The sequence below is a fragment of the Somniosus microcephalus genome, chromosome 3 (genome assembly GCF_052327205.1).
Source record: "Somniosus microcephalus isolate GS21.2 chromosome 3, FLI_Smic_1.0, whole genome shotgun sequence".
Taxonomy (NCBI): Eukaryota; Metazoa; Chordata; class Chondrichthyes; order Squaliformes; family Somniosidae; genus Somniosus; species Somniosus microcephalus.
The window spans coordinates 274,216,312-274,233,800 of NC_140989.1; the positions used below are offsets into that span (position 1 = coordinate 274,216,312).

Consider the following 17,489-nt stretch of genomic DNA (forward strand, 5'->3'; position numbering starts at 1 on the left):
ACTAACGACAACAAAAAGGCTACTAAGGAACAGTACAGGAAAGTACAAAAGATGACGGACAGTAGTTCCGAAGACCAGATGAGCGATAGTGAATCCGGGAACAAGAGACTAAGCTGTCTCAAACTTCACAACTTAATCGCAAAAGAGGATCACCGAATCATTTGGGTCACCCTCACGATAGCAGGGTCCCAAGTCAAAATGGAATTGGATACAGGATCAGCCCTGACTGTCATGAATCGATGAGACTACGAGCGGCTATTCTCACACATACCCTTGAAAGAGACATCCATTGTCTTGAAGACGTATACGGGGCAAAAAGTATATCCAGAGGGAAAATAAGGGTGCCTGTCGAATACAACGGCAAGGAAATACAGAAATTGTATCTGTACATACTGCAGGATGGTGGACCACCGTTATTGGGACGTGAATGGATCAGAAAGATAAGTTTAGACTGGCACTCCATTCAGGCACTGACGGTGGCTGGTAAAAAGGATGGCGACGTCACACCTGGACGATTGTCAAAAATCTTAACTAACGCCAAAGAGGTATTTCAACAAGAACTGGGAACTCTTAAAGGCATAACCGCCTCGATAAAAATAGAAGAGAATGCAATTCCCAAGTTTTTCAAAGCAAGACCGGTACCATATGCAATTTGCCCAGCCGTCGAGGCAGAGCTGGAGAATCTGGAGAATGCAGGCGTGTTATCTAAGGCAGACTGGAGCGAGTGGGCGACACCCATCGTTCCTGTCATGAAGAAAACGTTAAACAATAAGTCTGAGGAGCCAAGGAAGGTTCGCATCTGTGGGGACTTCAAGGTGATGGTGAACCCAGTCCTTCACACAATACAATATCCTCTCCTGAGGATAGAAGATATTTTCGCCTCACTATCTGGAGGGAAGCGTTTTACAAAAATTGACTTAGCACAAGCATATTTGCAGATGGAGGTTGAAAAATCCTCTAGGAAGTATCCCACGATAAACACTCACAAAGGTCTTTACCAGTATAATCGACTGGTATTCGGAGTAGCATCAGCTCCGGCGATATGGCAAAGAGCGATGGAACAAGTCCTGCAAGGGATTCCGGGGACTCAGTGTTACTTGGACGACATCCTAGTGACAGGTGAAGATGACAGTGAACACCTTGCCAACCTAGAGCAGGTGCTCACTAGACTAAGAGAACATGGGCTACGAGCCAACCGCCCCAAGTGCGAGTTCTTTAAGAAACAGATATCGTATTGTGGCCACGTGATTGATGAAGAGGGGTTACATAAGTCCCCTGACAAAATTGAAGCGGTAGTTAAGGCTCCAGCGCCTGAAAATGTGTCGCAACTGAGGTCATTCCTCGGATTGGTGAATTACTACCATAAGTTTTTGCCGAATTTGTCCACAATTCTGCACCCGCTGAACGCCCTACTACAAACTGGAGTAGCATGGAAATGGAGCGATGAATGTAAGCGGGCCTTTCAGAAGAGTAAAGACCTAATCACTTCAAGAGAAGTATTGGCTCACTACAACCCATCACTACCGATAAGACTGGCGTGTGATGCGTCTCCCTACGGCATTGGAGCGGTACTGTCACATAAATTCCTTGATGGTTCAGAGAGGCCGATAGCTTTTGCGTCATGCTCGTTAACTTCAGCCGAGCGTAACTACGCCCAGATTGACAGAGAGGCCCTCAGCCTGGTGTGGGGGGTGAAGAAGTTCAATCACTACCTGCACGGTCAGAAATTTACTCTACTAACTGATCATCAACCTCTTGTCTCCATTTTCAACCCTCAGAAGGGCATCCCGATAATGACAGCACAACGGCTACAGAGGTGGTCCCTTTTCCTAGGGGCACACCAATATGACATCGAGTACAAAGGAACTAAACAGCATGGGAATGCTGATGGATTGTCGCGCCTACCATTGCCGATGGTGGAAGAAGCACCTGCAGTGGATCCAGTGGAGATATTCCACTCGACCATAGTCGAATGTCTACCTGTGACGAATGCAAACATAGAAAAGGAAACACGAAATGACCCGACACTCTCCTGGGTCTATGATTTAACGGTGAAGGGATGGCCAGCACATGGCGAACCACTGCTGCCAGCATTCTCGCCGAGAAGAGAACAGCTGTCAGTGTGCAGAGGAACCTTGATGTGTGGATCCAGAGTAGTAATTCCACCCAAATTGAAGGATAGAGTGCTCAATGAGCTTCATGAGGGTCATCTGGGAGGGGTAAAAATGAAGAACTTAGCCAGAGCGTTTGTGTGGTGGCCGGGAATCGATAGAGAAATCGAAGAGATGACCAAGAGCTGTACAGGATGCCAGAAGGTCCAAAACGCCCCACCACAAGCCCCTCTACATCCATGGGAGTGGCCCTCATCTCCATGGCAAAGGGTGCACATTGATTTTGCTGGTCCATTTATGGACTCGATGTTTTTAATTGCGGTGGATGCACATTCAAAGTGGCCAGAGGTAATAAAAATGTCCTCAACCACCACAGAAAAAACTATCACAGTCTTACGAACCATATTCGCCAGAAATGGGCTGCCTGAACAGATTTGCTCCGACAATGGACCACAGTTTGTGTCTGAAGAGTTCCGGAGGTTCTTAAAGAACAATGGTGTTAAGCATTACACATCCGCCCCATATCATCCAGCCATCAATGGATTGGCTGAGAGGTTCGTTCAAACATTCAAGAAGGCTATCAAGGCAATGTGTAATGAAGACATACCCCTACAACACAAGGTGGATAACTTCTTGTTTGCCTACCGGAATGCGACACATGCGGTTACCAACCAAACTCCAGCCATGATGTTCTTCAATCGAAGACTACGATGCCGCTTGGATTTGGTTAAGCCAAACATCAGAAGAGATGTGGAGAACAGGCAGTTTCAGAATATGAATGAAAGGCCGACCAGGAGTTTTAAGATAGGTCAACCAGTTTTGGCCCGGGACTGCCGCACAGAGAAATGGCAGCCAGGAACGATCTGTACACGGCAAGGACCTCTAATGTATACCGTGGACGTTGGAGAGAGCATTGTAAGACGCCATGCTGACCAGATTCTAGAGTCACTGGAAAACGTCAATTCAACACCACGATCCGATACACCTGGTGATGAAACCGAAGTACCAATTGCATCTACCTCAGAATCGGGAATATTGGAAGCAGACGAACCCAACAACGACGTTGATTCCAAATCAACTCTGCCAGAAGAACCTGATACCCCAAAGAGGCGTTATCCAGACAGAATCAGGAAGCCTCCTCAAAGACTGAACTTATAATTGCTTAACTTCAGCTAATGTATATGACAACTGTAATTGTAAATATGTTATTTAATTATTAATCGAATGTTATGTACTGTTTAGCTAAAAGGGGAGGAATTGTAGTGTATGTACTTTGCAGAAGGAACTATATTCTGCAGCCCCTGTATACTGCAGTACCAGTAGTGACCACCCCTGTATATAAGCCTGTGTAGTAACTTTGCATAGTTAGTTCCAGTTTGTCTCCACTCAGTAAAGACCTGTTATAACCAACTCCTGCAGTCCGTGTCTCAATTACACACGGACATAATACTTAACTATTCTACCATATAGCCCTCACACTCCCTATCACTGTGATGTAACAACAACAACAACTTACAACACACAGGGAGGGCCCTTTGTCTCCTTCTAAGCATCTATGCTATGCATTCTCTACACTCACTCCTTCATTCTCACTCAAACTCATTGCAGGAAAAGAGAGCCCATAATAAGAGGGAAAGAGCCATGACAGGAGGAGGGCCACCCTCAGTAGCCCTGCTCACCGCCTGGGAGGAGGCGGCCCTGGAAATTGCCGGGATCGAGGAGGATTCCCAAGTGGGGGACAGACAGACGGGCGCATCACAGCAAGCTGGTGACAGAATAGTTTGGCATCTCTCTCAATGATATTGCATGAGTCACTGATAATGAATCTGATGCTCTAATAGATTGATTTATGATCATCTGCACTATTCAATGTGCATGTAACCTTGACCTCACATCTCTAACTCCTTTACTCCCCCACAGGACCATCGAAAGCCCCCGTCCCCACTGTCCAGGAGGAAGAGCCTGAGCTTCCAGACTCCTCAGAGGAAGCTGCAACCTCTGAGGGTGCAGCGTCAGCAGAATTCAGTGCACCCAGCACTAGCGCAGACATACCTCAGTGGGACATTTGTAAGATAGAGTAGTGTTGGCACCTAGTGTATCACAGCTCACAAGTGAGCGTCAGCAGATGGTGGAGACAGGGACAGCAGTGGAGAGTCCTCATTGGAGGGCGCAGGACTCTACCAGCTCGGCTCAGCTGCATGTCAACCCTGTACCTCCGGGTCCATCCAGAAGGAGAGCGGTGCTGGAACTCCAAAAACAGGTGCAGGCGTCTCTGGCAAGTTTTGTCCACAGGGTCGCTGCGAGTGTGGAGCAAATGGAGGAGTCCATCGCGAACATGAGCAGAGCCTTTGTGGAGGCACTGGCGCATGAATGCATCACCACAGAAAGGATGGCAACCTCCGTGAAAAGAATGGCTAACTCCATGGTAAGGCTGGCTACCGTAGAGGAGAGGATGGCTATGGTCATGAAGGAGCTTAGTCGCCAGGGTCTTGAAAACATGGTCATTGTTCAGAATAGGCTGACATCTCTTGAGGAGCGATGGTCAGCTATTGAGCATAGAAACCAGACCTTCATGCAAGTCCTCTGGAGTAGGACCTCCAGTGCAGAAATAGGTCCTCATGGCACCCCTGAAGTGCAACAAGGTGCTGTCAAGCCACTTGCTAGCTCTGAAGTGGGGCTGACCCATGAGAGGGATGTTGGTGGCAGACAACAAGGAAATGGGGGCTCCTCTCCAAGTGCTCACACAACCATGCCACAGTGAAGTCCTCGGTCAGAGCCCCATCAGAATCCTCACCCAACTGAGATGGGCGTCTCAGCCCCTGCACAGCCGCAGGAGCAGCAGACTATTGCCAAGCCCTCACAGGTTCGCAACCCCAGAGGACGCCCGCCAAAGGCATCGAGAGGAGCAGCAAGAAAGTGAGCAAGGGGCCTCCACATCTGCTGAAGCCACAGGGGAAGCACGATGTAGGAGCATGTGTAAGAGGAAGATAATGCACAAGTAGTCACAAGGGTAGTCACTTGGGTGCTGTAATGTGTTGCATTTGGACCAGCCATCCTTGTCATGGTATCATAAACAGATTTGATGGCAAACTGATGAAGTTGTGGCCTGTGTCATTTTGCAAATGGGACTTTCACATTGAGGGCTTAGGGCAACTTGCAATTGTCAGTATAGTGGTCAGAGTGATAGGAATCTGCAGGTTCTTGTCCATTGACGATGCTCTGATAAGAAGGTGCGAGACAAAAGTGTTTGATTGTGCAGGCTAAGCAAATCAGGCCCACGAGTGCGTCCCTTGCATCCCGGACAGCAATGTGGTCACGCTCTGGCGCCTTCTGGCCTGCGCAATTTCAGGTGGGTGAGCAGCAAGCTTGGCGCTTCTGTTGTTGCTCCTGCTGTTGTTCAGGGTTCTGCTGCTGCCGCGGCTGGTTTCGTCGAAATCTGATGTCCAGGAGGAAAGGCAATAAATGGTTCCCATGCTTCTGCTATATACCTCAGTTGAGGAAGTGCTCAGTCAAGGTGGGGAAAGGGGTTTCCCAGGAGATCACACTGGAGATGGGTGTCAGGCTCCAAACTTCTACAACAATGGGTAGGCCTACTAAAAGTTCCCCCAGACTTGATGCAACAAAGTCCTGCCACCTGCAAATGATGATTGCTGAAAACTCCTTTTTAATGGTGGAGCTGCAGCTGTTATTAAGCAATCCACTTGTGAGGCCGCCAGGATTACCTGACGTGTTCCAGAGGAGGCCTGTAGGATGGGGGAAATGTCATCAAAATCAGAAAGGCCTCTCAAAATTGGATAATAGAGGCAATTAAGTGGTTGTTAAGGGCCTTAAGGGTCTTTCCCACCTCTTGGAGGTAGGATGGAAACGGGGTCTGAAACCCCGATTCTGGGAAAATTGCTCTGAGGCGGGATGGAGGCGGGATCGGGCCCGCACGCCATTTTTTGTGATTTTAACACCTCACACGCCTCCTCGGGCCTGGCAAAATCGAGCCCTCTATACTTTAACTAGCTGAAGTGCCCGGCGGTGCCGAGGCTTTTTCGAGGGCATGTTGTTGTTGGAAGGGAGAGAGAGTGACTGGGGGGGAAGAGAGAGAGTGACTGGGGGGTAGAGAGAGAGCGACTGGGGGGTAGAGAGAGAGAGACTGGGGGGAAGAGAGGGCGGGTGGGGGGAAGGGAGGGCGGGCGGGGGGAAGGGAGGGTGGGCGGGGGGAAGGGAGGGCGGGGGGGAAGGGAGGGCGGGGGGGCAGGGAGGGCGGGGGGGGAAGGGAGGGGGAAGGGAGGGCGGGGGGGGAAGGGGGGGCAGGGAGGGTGGGGGGGAAGGGAGGGGGAAGGGAGGGCGGGGGGGGAAGGGAGGGGAGGGGGGAAGGGAGGGAGGGGGGGAAGGGGAAGGGGAGAGGGGAAGGAGGGGGAGGGGAAGGGGGGGAGGGGGAGGGGGGAGGGAGGAAGGGAGGGCTTGAGGCTGAGAGACGGCCACGGCCACGACCGGTTGCCGGGGTAACCCTGCCACGCTGCCCCGCCCCGCCCCGCACTCCCGCGAGCCCCGCTCTCGAAGCCCCAGCCGCCCCGCACTCCCGAGAGCCCCGCTCTCCGAGCCCGCCCCGCACTCCCGAGAGCCCCGCTCTCCGAGCCCCGCCCCCCCCGGCCGAGAGCCCCGCTCTCCAAGCCCCAGCCGCCCCGCCCCGCACTCCCGAGAGCCCCGCTCACCAAGGCCGAGATCCGCACTCTCGAGAGCCCCGCCCGAGCCGAGCGCGGAACAGAGAGAGACGCCGCGTCTCACCTGCTCCTGCTGCGCGCGCACCCTGACCCTCGTGGCTGACGCCGTTGCCCCGGGTAACGTGACACGGGGGGGTGGGGGTGGTGAGGAGCTTAGCAGAAGCCCAATTACCTAGCTCGGGCCTGGCTGGGCAAGAAAGGCCCAGGCTTTCAGGCCTAAGAAAAAAACGGGGAAAGGTAGGAAAAAGAATCTTCAGGTTAGAGAAAATATTTACAAATGAGTGATTTTTTTTAAAACAATTTAATAAATTCAATTTTATTTTGCTGGAAATGTATATTTGAAAAGAAAGACGCAGAAAGCAGGAAAAAGAATGGAAGCAAGATGGCGGCTACTCACCTCGGTTCAGAACGATAAGGCCCACCCACACGCACCGATTGGTCGACCGTCAGGTGACCAAAGCGTAGGATTGGTCAATCGTCCCGTCACTCAACCGTAGGAGGGCCCGGCCGCACGCGGCAGCAAGCCGGCGTACGATTGGTCAACCTCGAGGTCACTCTGTTGCTAATGAGCGGATAATGAGATGCTAATGAGCGGAATGTTGAAGGTTTTTCGGATACCGTGGGCGCGATTTTTGTCCGGCCGAAACGTAAATACGCTTAAGACCGTTTTGGAAAGGTAAGCTTTCTTTCGACGTAACGCACGCGTAGGTACGCTCTATAACTTTCGAGCGCATAGCCGCCCAGACGCACACGTGCAGACAGACAGACAGAAGGACAGACAGATCGACCGATTTATATATATAGATGAACTTATCATTTACTAAGGATACAACGCTCTTGTAGGGTTGATGTTAAAACACTAAAAAAGTTGTTGCATTCTACAACTGCATTATGAATAAGGTGAAATATGTTGAGTAAATAGTGATAATTAAATCATGAGCTTACCATACAAATTCATATTGTCCTACACTTTGTGACATAACTCAGTGGAATTGGTCTGTGATATTCAATAATTAATTATTAAATGGCCCATGGATAACAAGAACTGCATGGCACCATCTTCCTTGGATACCATTGGAACTACCAGGCATGTGCTTTATCAGAATTTTATTCTAACTCTTTCCTCATGTATGACATTATACTAATAGTAACTAGTCAGCTGCATCTGTTAATGTGTCGTATTCCTGATATACTGCACTATTTAACACTGCTAATATAACATATTGCATTTTTTATTACAGACATACTCTCATGTTCCCTTGACATTTTTCTTTGTTCACATAAAAAAATTCCAAATTAACTTATGTTCAAAATTACAAAAATTAGCCGATAATTACAACAGAAAATTAAGTGTTGCAATTCCTGAGGCCTGGGAGCAAAAACTTATGGTTCCTAGGAATTTGGGGCAGGACCCAGTTACACTGAGCCTCCACCCCTTTTTCTACCCGTTCAAATTTCTAACAAAAGTTGGGGCAGGCAGGTTGAAAATTTCTTGGTTGAATTTCCCATGGACTACTAATGCTATGACAAGATACCACAATTAATTTCCTCTCTCTCACAACCTTGTATATGGTGCAGGCATCCATCAGAAATATGTAAATACCCCAGGATATAGGCCAGAGTCATAGGCACATTCATGGGGCGGAGGTAATTCCGCCCTACCAGAGATTTGTTCCCAATAGGTCTCCTCTGAAATTTGTGGTCCATAATCTTTAAAGCTCAGTTAAACAAAGAAACTACTTTATTTTAAATGAAGTGTGTTTAATATTGGTTTGAATTGTTTTGAGAGACATTTGCTTGTGATGACTTCATGACAATAAGGCCAAAAGGTGGAACAGATGCTCACTTATGACACAATTTCAACTTTACTTCAAAAAAGTACTGCTGACTGGTACTTGAAACATGTTCTGCATCATTAGGGGAAAAAACACAACTTAACACAGAATTCTGAAAAAAATTGTTTGTTTTTTATTGCAAAGGTGTAACATGATGTCATAATAAGGCAATGACCATCATTTTTTGGTCTTAAACTTGGTGGTTTTGGCGCTTTTTGGTTTGGCAGATGTTGGCTTTGGGACCTTTACAACAGATCTAGCTGACACAGACGTGGTTAGCTGTACACCTAGAAGAAAGATGAAATACTTGTTGTCAAACACATCATCAATCAGAGATTTTTTTTTAAATAGGGCAATGCTCCCTCAAATTATTTTTTGGGTGTGCGGCCCCTTTAAAGGGCTGCGCGGCCCATTTAAATTTCCGCGCATGCGCGGTTTTTCCGTTGTAAAGCCAGCAAGCGGCCTGCGCGGAACCTCCGGCCTGCACACTGCTGTGCGGCCGTGCAGCTTAACGGGAACATTGCATGGGGGTAAAATTCATCTTGGGTGGTAGAGCAAAACAGGTGATAGCAAATTGGCGGCTTGCTTTACACTCCGCCCAATTATTTTTTTAAGAGGTGAGCCGGAATATTTTCTATCAGTGAGAAGAAGGCTCTCTAACCATATGTGCAACAATTTAAAGTAATATTTTGGGTGCCCCTCAATATTGTGCAATGCTTAAACTTCTGATTTGGAAAAATATAAATACTGTACATCAATAAAATTGCCTAATCAATCCTAAGCATCTAAACCTTTATTATCTCAGAAATGGTTCAGCCCAGCCTTCAAGAACATTCATAGTTTTGCTATTCCTGACACATTTTTCACCATTGCTTTTCCTTTACTGAGTCATTCTGGGTTTTCTTCCTCCTGTTCATATCTTCCAACACTAGCCGGTATTTTATGAACTTCTTCAAAAATAAATTATTAAACCTAAATTAATGGCAGTCATAATTCAAGACACTATTAATATAGGGAAAATTGGAGAAGACGAGGTAAATCAAATAATAGCAGGTAGGTGAAATTTTACTTGGGTTCATAAAAAGCTAGATTGTTGAAGGGAGGGAAGCTGAGGTAAGTAAGGAATTTCTGAGTTTTGAGGTCCTGGGAAAGAATGAGTAGCTGATAGCATGATGTGTCTTGGAATTACTTTCTAAGTCTCTTTCTGTTGCTCCAGTTTGTCTCCTCTTGCTTCTCCAGAAGTTGCCATTAAACATCTCCATCCCTTGCTCTTCCTTTGATGAGTCAATCGAGTTTTACTGCTTGTGTTTCTATTTTACAACCATAGCCTGCATTTTAGGAACTTTGTAACTTGTGAAACCTAGGTGAGCATAAGAACATAAGAAACAGGAGCAGGAGTAGGCCATACGGCCCCTCGAGCCTGCTCCGCCCTTCAATAAGATCATGGCTGATCATCGACCTCAACTCCACTTTCCCGCCCGATCTCCATATCCCTTGATTCCCCTAGAGTCCAAAATTCTATCTCAGCCTTGCATATACTCAAAGACTCAGCATCCACAGCCCTCCAAAGATTCACAACCCTCTGAGTAAAGAATTCCTTCCTCATCTCGGTCTTAAATAGCCTAGCCCTTATCCTGAGAATATGTCCCCTAATTCTGGACACGCCAGCCAGGGGAAACAGCCTCTCAGCATCTACCCTGTCAATCCCCTTTAGAATCTTGTATGTTTCAATGAGATTACCTCTCATTCTTCTAAACTCCAGAGAGTATACGCCCATTCTACACAATCTCTCATCATAGGACAACCCTTATCCCAGGAATCAATCTAGTGAACCTTTGTTGCGCCGCCTCCAAGGCAAGTATATCCTTCCTTAGATAAGGAGACCAAAACTGTGCACAGTACTCCAGGTGTGGTCTCACCAAGACCCTGTACAACTGTAGCAAGACTTCCTTACCCTTATACTCCAACCCCCTTGCAATAAAGACCAACATGCCATTTGCTTTCCTTACTGCTTGCTGTACTTGCATGCTAGCATTCTGTGTTTCTTGCACGAGGATAACCAAATCTCTCTGAACAGCAACATTTAAAAGTTTCTCACCATTTAAAAAATATTCTGTTTTTTTATTCTTCCTACCAAATGAATAACCTCACATTTCCCTACATTATACTCCATCTGCCACCTTACTGCCCACTCACTTAGTCTATCTATATCCCTTTGCAGACTCTTTGTGCTCTCTGTAATGATCAATAACATGTCATTCTATAGTGGACACTAGGTGGAGCCGTAGAGCTGTATATAGCTGTATGTATATAAGACTACACTACCCAGCTGTATGTATATTAAGACTACATTACCCATGAGGCACTAGGCTACCCAGAAGGCAGCAGTCAAGATGGATGCCTCTACAGATACTGTACCTAGTCCACATGGGCACAATAAAGTGTCTAGCAAAAGCTAGCTGTGTTCATAATAAGAATGTCTATTTATTAATGAACATAAGACTCTCCTCACAGCTTATTGTCCCACCTAGCTTTGTATCGTCAACAAACTTGGATACATTACACTCGGTCCATTCATCTACGTCATTAAAATAGATTCTAAATAGCTGAGGCCCCAGCACTGATCCTTGCGGCACCCCACTAGTTACAGCCTGCCAACCTGAAAAAGACCCGTTTATCCCTACTCTCTGTTTTCTGTCCGTTAACCAATCCTCTATCCGTTAACCAATCCTCTATCCATGCTCATATATTACCCCCAACCCCATGAGCCCTTACCTTGATAAATAACCTTTTATGTGGCACCTTATCGAATACCTTTTGGAAATCCAAATATACATCATCCACTAGTTCCCCTTTATCTACCCTGCTAGTTACATCCTCAAAAAACTCTAATAAATTTGTCAAACATGATTTTCCTTTCATAAAACCACGTTGACTCTGCCTAATCATGTTATGATCTTCTAAGTGCCCGAATACCACTTCCTTAACAATGGGTTCCAGCATTTTCCCAATGACTGATGTCAGACTAACTGGCCTGCAGTTCCCTGTTTTCTCTCTCCCTCCTTTCTTGAATAGTAGTGTTATATTTGCTACCTTCCAATCCGCTGGGACTTTTCTAGAATCTAGGGAATTTTGGAAGGTCAAAACCAATGCATCCACTATTTCTGCAGCCTCCTCTTTTAGAACCCTAGGATGTAGGCCATCAGGTCCAGGGGATATGTTGGCTTTTAGTCTCATTAGTTTCTCTAGTACTCTTTCCTCTTCATTACGTTAAGTGCCTCACCCTCATTAGACCCTTGGTTCCCCACCATTTTTGGTATGCTTTTTGTGTCTTCTACTGTGAAGACAGATACAAAATATTTGTTCAACGTTTCTGCCATTTCCTTATTCCCCATAATAATTACCCCTGTCTCAGCCTCTAAGGGACCAATGTTTACTTTTGCTACTCTCTTCCTTTTTATATACTTGTAGGAGCTCTTACAATCTGTTTTTATATTTCTTGCTAGATTTCTCTCATTCTATTTTTTCCCTTTTTATCAATTTTTTGGTCATCCTTTGCTGGTTTCTGAAACTCTCCCAATCCTCAGGCTTACTACTACTCTTCGCAACATTATAAGCTTCTTCTTTCAATCTAATGCTATCCTTAACTTTTTTAGTTAGCCATGGATGGATCACTTTTCCCGAGGCATTTTGTTTCTCAATGAAAGGCCAATGACCATAATACAGGACACGAAGAAGGATTAAGAAGGATGGATGAGGGAAATCAAAAGCAGCAATTAGGTGACACCTTGCTTTCTGCCACTTCCAAACTTTCACTATTGCTTTTTAAAAAATCTATACAATTAAAAATGACCTATGGCTAATGCATGTCTGCAGCAGCACGTCTCTCAGGCTTTGTACCTGAAAAGTGTCCCTAGGGTAAAGACAGCAATTGGGTCAAATAACTACTATCTTTTAAATTAACCATGCCAATTGATTAAAATAGTCTTAAATGCTAACCAGCCAAAATTCAGTTCCATTCCCTTGATGTGTAGGAAAAGCTACTCATCAACAATCAGCAAACACCACAGAAACAATTTTATTATTCAATTTTTTCCCCAAAGCTACCATCTACCAAGTTCCATAAAACTGACTAAGGTGCTCAATTTTCTTTGTCCTTTGAACAAGCACTTTACTTCCTCACATTCACAATACATATACCTAAAAAATAAATTTACATCACAATAAATTATAAATTATATCATTTTAGAAAAAATTCTAAACTTACTCATAAGATTATCCACTGTATGTTAGAAATGCTTCCAAGAAGCTCCTTCTGCACAGGCCTACCCTTCTGTGTGTGGCCTGGGACTTGAGCTCTACTCTGTTCACAGAGCTTGAGTTCTTCAACTAGGCCTGTTGGTAAATTCTGTGAGCATGAGAGAAATGCATCATCAGAGTTGTAGTTTTCAACTCTCCTGTGGAAGGATAATATCCAGAGTGCACAACCCACACAACCAGATGGTAAATTTACAAATTAAAGTGAATGGTGGGGAGAAAAAAAAAGATTGCAATTTTTTTCAGCACTTTATGCAGTTGTGTCATTGAACAGGACTGATGTTTGCGCTGAGGCCAGAGGGGAAAAGTTTGTGATGTTTGGTGCTGCATTCAGACTTTGCGACCAAAAACAATCGATGAAGCCCAACCTATAACTGGTCACTGGAGACTTGATGCTGGGAATAAAAACCTCCTGCTGCAATACTACATCAAGGACAGTTTTAGTAAGAACTGCAATCCACTGTGAAAAGTAAACTGAGAAATAAGATTTGGAGGACAGCAAATACTGCAAATGCACTGTAGGGGGTAGTGCAAACACATATTCTCATTTATTTACATTTGAAAATGTTTTATGGTTAAAGAGCAAACACAACTACTTGCATCTTAAATATGTTTTCTAAAGTGCTAGGAAAATAGTATTGCAAATATATTTGTGATGCCTGTATCTTTCAGTATCAGCAATATGCAATCTTCCTACCTTATGTCCATCATGCGATACATTTTTAAAATTCATTTATGGGATGTGGGCGTCGCTAGCAAGGCCAGCATTTAATTCCCATCCCTAATTGCCCTCGAGAAGGTGGTGGTGAGCCGCCTTCTTGAACCGCTGCAGTCTGTGTGGTGAAGGTACTCCCACAGTGCTGTTAGGTAGGGAGTCCAGGATTTTGATTCAGTGACGATGAAGGATCGGCAAAATACTTCCAAGTCATGATGGTGTGTGACTTGGAAGGGAACTTGGAGGTGGTGGTGTTCCCATGCAGCTGCTGCTCTTGTCCTTCTAGGTGGAAGAGGTCGCGGGTTTGGGAGGTGCTGCCGAAGAAGCCTTGGCGAGTTGCTGCAGTGCATCCTGTAGATGGTATACACTGCAGCCACGGTATGCTGGTGGTGGAGGGAGTGAATGCTCAAGGTGGTGGATGGGGTGCCAATCAAGCGGGCTGCTTTGTCCTGGATGGTGTCGAGGCTTTGGGGAGTCAGGAGGTGAGACAGTTGTCGTAGAATACCTAGCCTCTGACCTGCTCTTGTTGCCACAGTGCTTATGTGGTTGGTTCAGTTAAGTTTCTGGTCAATGGTAATGCCCAGGATGGTGATAGTGGGGGATTGTGCGATGGTAATGCTGTTGAATGTCAAGGGGAGGTGGTTAGACTCTTGCTTGTTGGAGATAGTCATTAGCAAAATACTGCAGAGGCTGGAAATCCGAAATAACAACAGAAAATGCTGGAAAAACTCAGCAGGCCAGGCAACATCCGTGGAGAGAAATTAGAGTTGACGTTTCGAGTCGAAACCCTTTTTCAAAACTGGAAAGGAAATAAAATAGATCGAAGTCAGGGCTGCGATAGAACAAAAGAAGTAAAAGAGACATTAAGAGGTATTCAAAACCAGACGAGATGCTAATAGGACAGTGGAGACAAAAGACGGCTGAGATTAGGTGTGAAGTGTACTGGCAGGATAAGAGACGGCTGCCATGTGGGAGAGAGAAGAGAGAAAAAAAAGGAAAGGTGGGGGGGAAGGGAAGACCCAAAACAAAGGGGTGGAAAAAAATATAAGTAAAAATGTAATAGGGGCCGAGGTTATGATCTGAAATTGTTGAACTCGATATTGAGTCCGGAAGGCTGCAAAGTGCCTAATCGGAAGATGAGGTGCTGTTCCTCGAGTTTACGTTGAGCTTCCGTGGAACAATGCAAGAGGCCAAGGACGGTGAGGTCCGAGTGGGAATGGAGCGGTGAATTAAAATGACAGGCGACCAGAAGCTCGGGGTCACCCTTACGGACTGAACGGAGGTGTTCCGCAAAGCGGTCACCCAATCTGCGTTTGGTCTCCCCAATGTAGAGGAGACCACATCGTGAGCAGCGAATACAGTATACTAGATTGCGAGAAGTACAAGTAAATCGCTGTTTCACCTGGAAGGGGTGTTTGGGGCCCTGGACAGTGGGAAGGGGGGAGGTATAGGGGCAGGTGTTACATCTCCTCCGCTTGCACGGGAAGGTGCCAGGCGAAGGGGAAGGGCTGTTTGGGGTGATAGAGGAGTGGACTAGGCTGTCTCGGAGGGAGCGGTCCCGACGGAATGCTGAAAGGCGAGGTACGTTTGGTGGTGGGATCACTTTGGAGGTAGCGGAAATGCCGGAGGATGATCCGTTGAATGTGGAGGCTGGTGGGGGTGAAAGGTGAGGACAAGGGGAACCCTATTGTGGTTCCGGGAGGGGCAGTGGTGAGGGCAGAAGTGCGGGAGATAGAACTGACACGGTCGAGGGCAGTGTCAACCACGGTAGAGGGGAATCCTCAGTTGCGGAAAAAGGGTTTCATCAACTTTTGGACACCAACGCCCCTCTGGAACCTTCTTCCCCTTCGCTTTCCTCTGACCCCCCTTCTCCCAATCTCACCCCCTGCCGCGTTTTCACTATCCCCTCTGACCTTCCACTCTCTGACCCGGAACGATCAGTCCTCAGCAAAGGCCTGAGCTTCATTCCCTTACGCCCCCACCTCAATGAATTTCGAGCTCGGCACGATGTTGAGCTCTTTTTCCGCCGCCTTCGTCTCCGTGCCCACTTCTCTGGCCAGGAGTCTTCCCCCCGCACAACTGACCCTTTCTCCCGCTTGCAGAATTCCCGTTGTACCTGGACCCCTCCCCCTGGCCTCTTACCCTCTCTAGATCTTTTCATCGCTAACTGCCGCCGTGACATTGGCCGTCTCCATTTCTCTGCTCCCCTCACTCACTCCAACCTACCTCCTTCTGAACTTGCAGCACTCCATTCTCTTAGATCCAACCCTGACATTGTCATTAAACCCGCTGACAAGGGTGGTGCTGTTGTTGTTTGGCGAACTGACCTCTACCTAGCGGAAGCTGAATGCCAACTCTCCGACACCTCCTCCTACCTCCACCTGGACCATGACCCCACTACCGAACATCAAACCACCGTTTCCAAGATTGTCACTGACCTCATCTCCTCTGCTGATCTTCCCCGCGCTGCCACCAACCTCATAGTTCCCCAACCCCGCACAGCCCACTTCTACCTCCTTCCCAAGATCCACAAACAGGGCTGCCCTGGTAGACCCATCATTTCAGCCTGTTCTTGCCCCACGGAACTTATCTCTTCCTATCTTGACTCTATCTTTTCTCCCCTTGTCCAGTCTCTTCCCACCTACATCCGCGACTCTTCGGACGCCCTCCGCCACTTTAACAGTTTCCTGGCCCCAACCGCTTCCTTTTCACCATGGATGTACAATCCCTCTACACCTCCATCCCCCACCAGGATGGCCTGAGGGCGCTCCACTTCTTCCTTGAACAGGGGCCCGACCAGTCCCCATCCACCTGGCTGAACTTGTTCTCATATTGAACAACTTCTCCTTTAACTCCACTCATTTCCTCCAAATCAAAGGTGTTGCCATGGGTACCCACATGGGTCCTAGATAGCCTGCCTTTTCATGGGCTATGTGGAACAATCTTTGTTCCAGTCCTACTTGGGTCCCCTCCCTCACCTCTTTTTCCGATACATTGATGACTATATCGGTGCCGTTTCCTGCTCTCGCCCCGAACTAGACAATTTCATTCACTTTGCCTCCAATTTCCACCCTTCCCTCACCTTCACATGGTCCATCTCTGACTCTTCACTTCCCTTACTCGACTTCTCCGTCTCCATCTCTGCGGATAGGTTATCGACCAATATTCACTACAAGCCCACTGACTCCCACAGCTACCTAGACTACACTTCCTCCCACCCCACCTCCTGTAAGGACTCTATTCCATTCTCCCAGTTTCTCCGTCTCCGCCGTATCTGCTCCGACGATGCCACCTTCCACACCAGTGCTTCCGACATGTCTTCCTTTTTCCACAACCGAGGATTCCCCTCTACCGTGGTCGACACGGCCCTCGACCATGTCCGTTCTATCTCCCGCACTTCTGCCCTCACCCCTGCCCCTCCCTCCCGGAACCACGATAGGGTTCCACTTGTCCTCATCTTTCACCCCACCAGCCTCCACATTCAACGGATCATCCTCCGCCATTTCCGCTACCTCCAAAGTGATCCCACCACCAAACGCATCTTCCGCTCACCGCCCCTTTCAGCATTCCGTAGGGACCGCTCCCTCCGAGACACCCTAGTCCACTCCTCTATCACCCCAAACAGCCCTTCCCCTTCACCTGGCACCTTCCCGTGCAAGCGCAAGAGATGTAACACCTGCCCCTATACCTCCCCCCTTGCAACTGTCCAGGGCCCCAAACACCCCTTCCAGGTGAAACAGCGATTTACTTGTACTTCTTGCAATCTAGTATACTGTATTCGCTGCTCACGATGCGGTCT

General features: G+C 47.3%; 1 protein-coding gene across 3 annotated transcripts in view; it reads right to left on the minus strand.

Annotated features, from left to right (window-relative positions):
- Positions 1–8,657: 8,657 nt before the first annotated feature.
- Positions 8,658–17,489, minus strand: part of axdnd1 (axonemal dynein light chain domain containing 1) — a 209,007-nt gene continuing 200,175 nt past the window's right edge. The window contains exons 29-30 of one of the 3 annotated variants that reach the window (XR_015077655.1): positions 12,926–13,066; positions 8,858–8,945 (exon numbers count right to left, since the gene is read on the minus strand). Coding sequence is in view for 2 of the 3 variants with exons in the window: in XM_085982558.1 (XP_085838684.1) it covers positions 8,836–8,945 (110 nt within the window). In the remaining variant the exon portion in view is untranslated. Of the gene's footprint in view, positions 8,946–12,925; positions 13,067–17,489 lie in introns of all 3 variants that reach the window. The other 2 variants (XM_085982558.1, XM_085982557.1) reach the window with 2 other exon arrangements.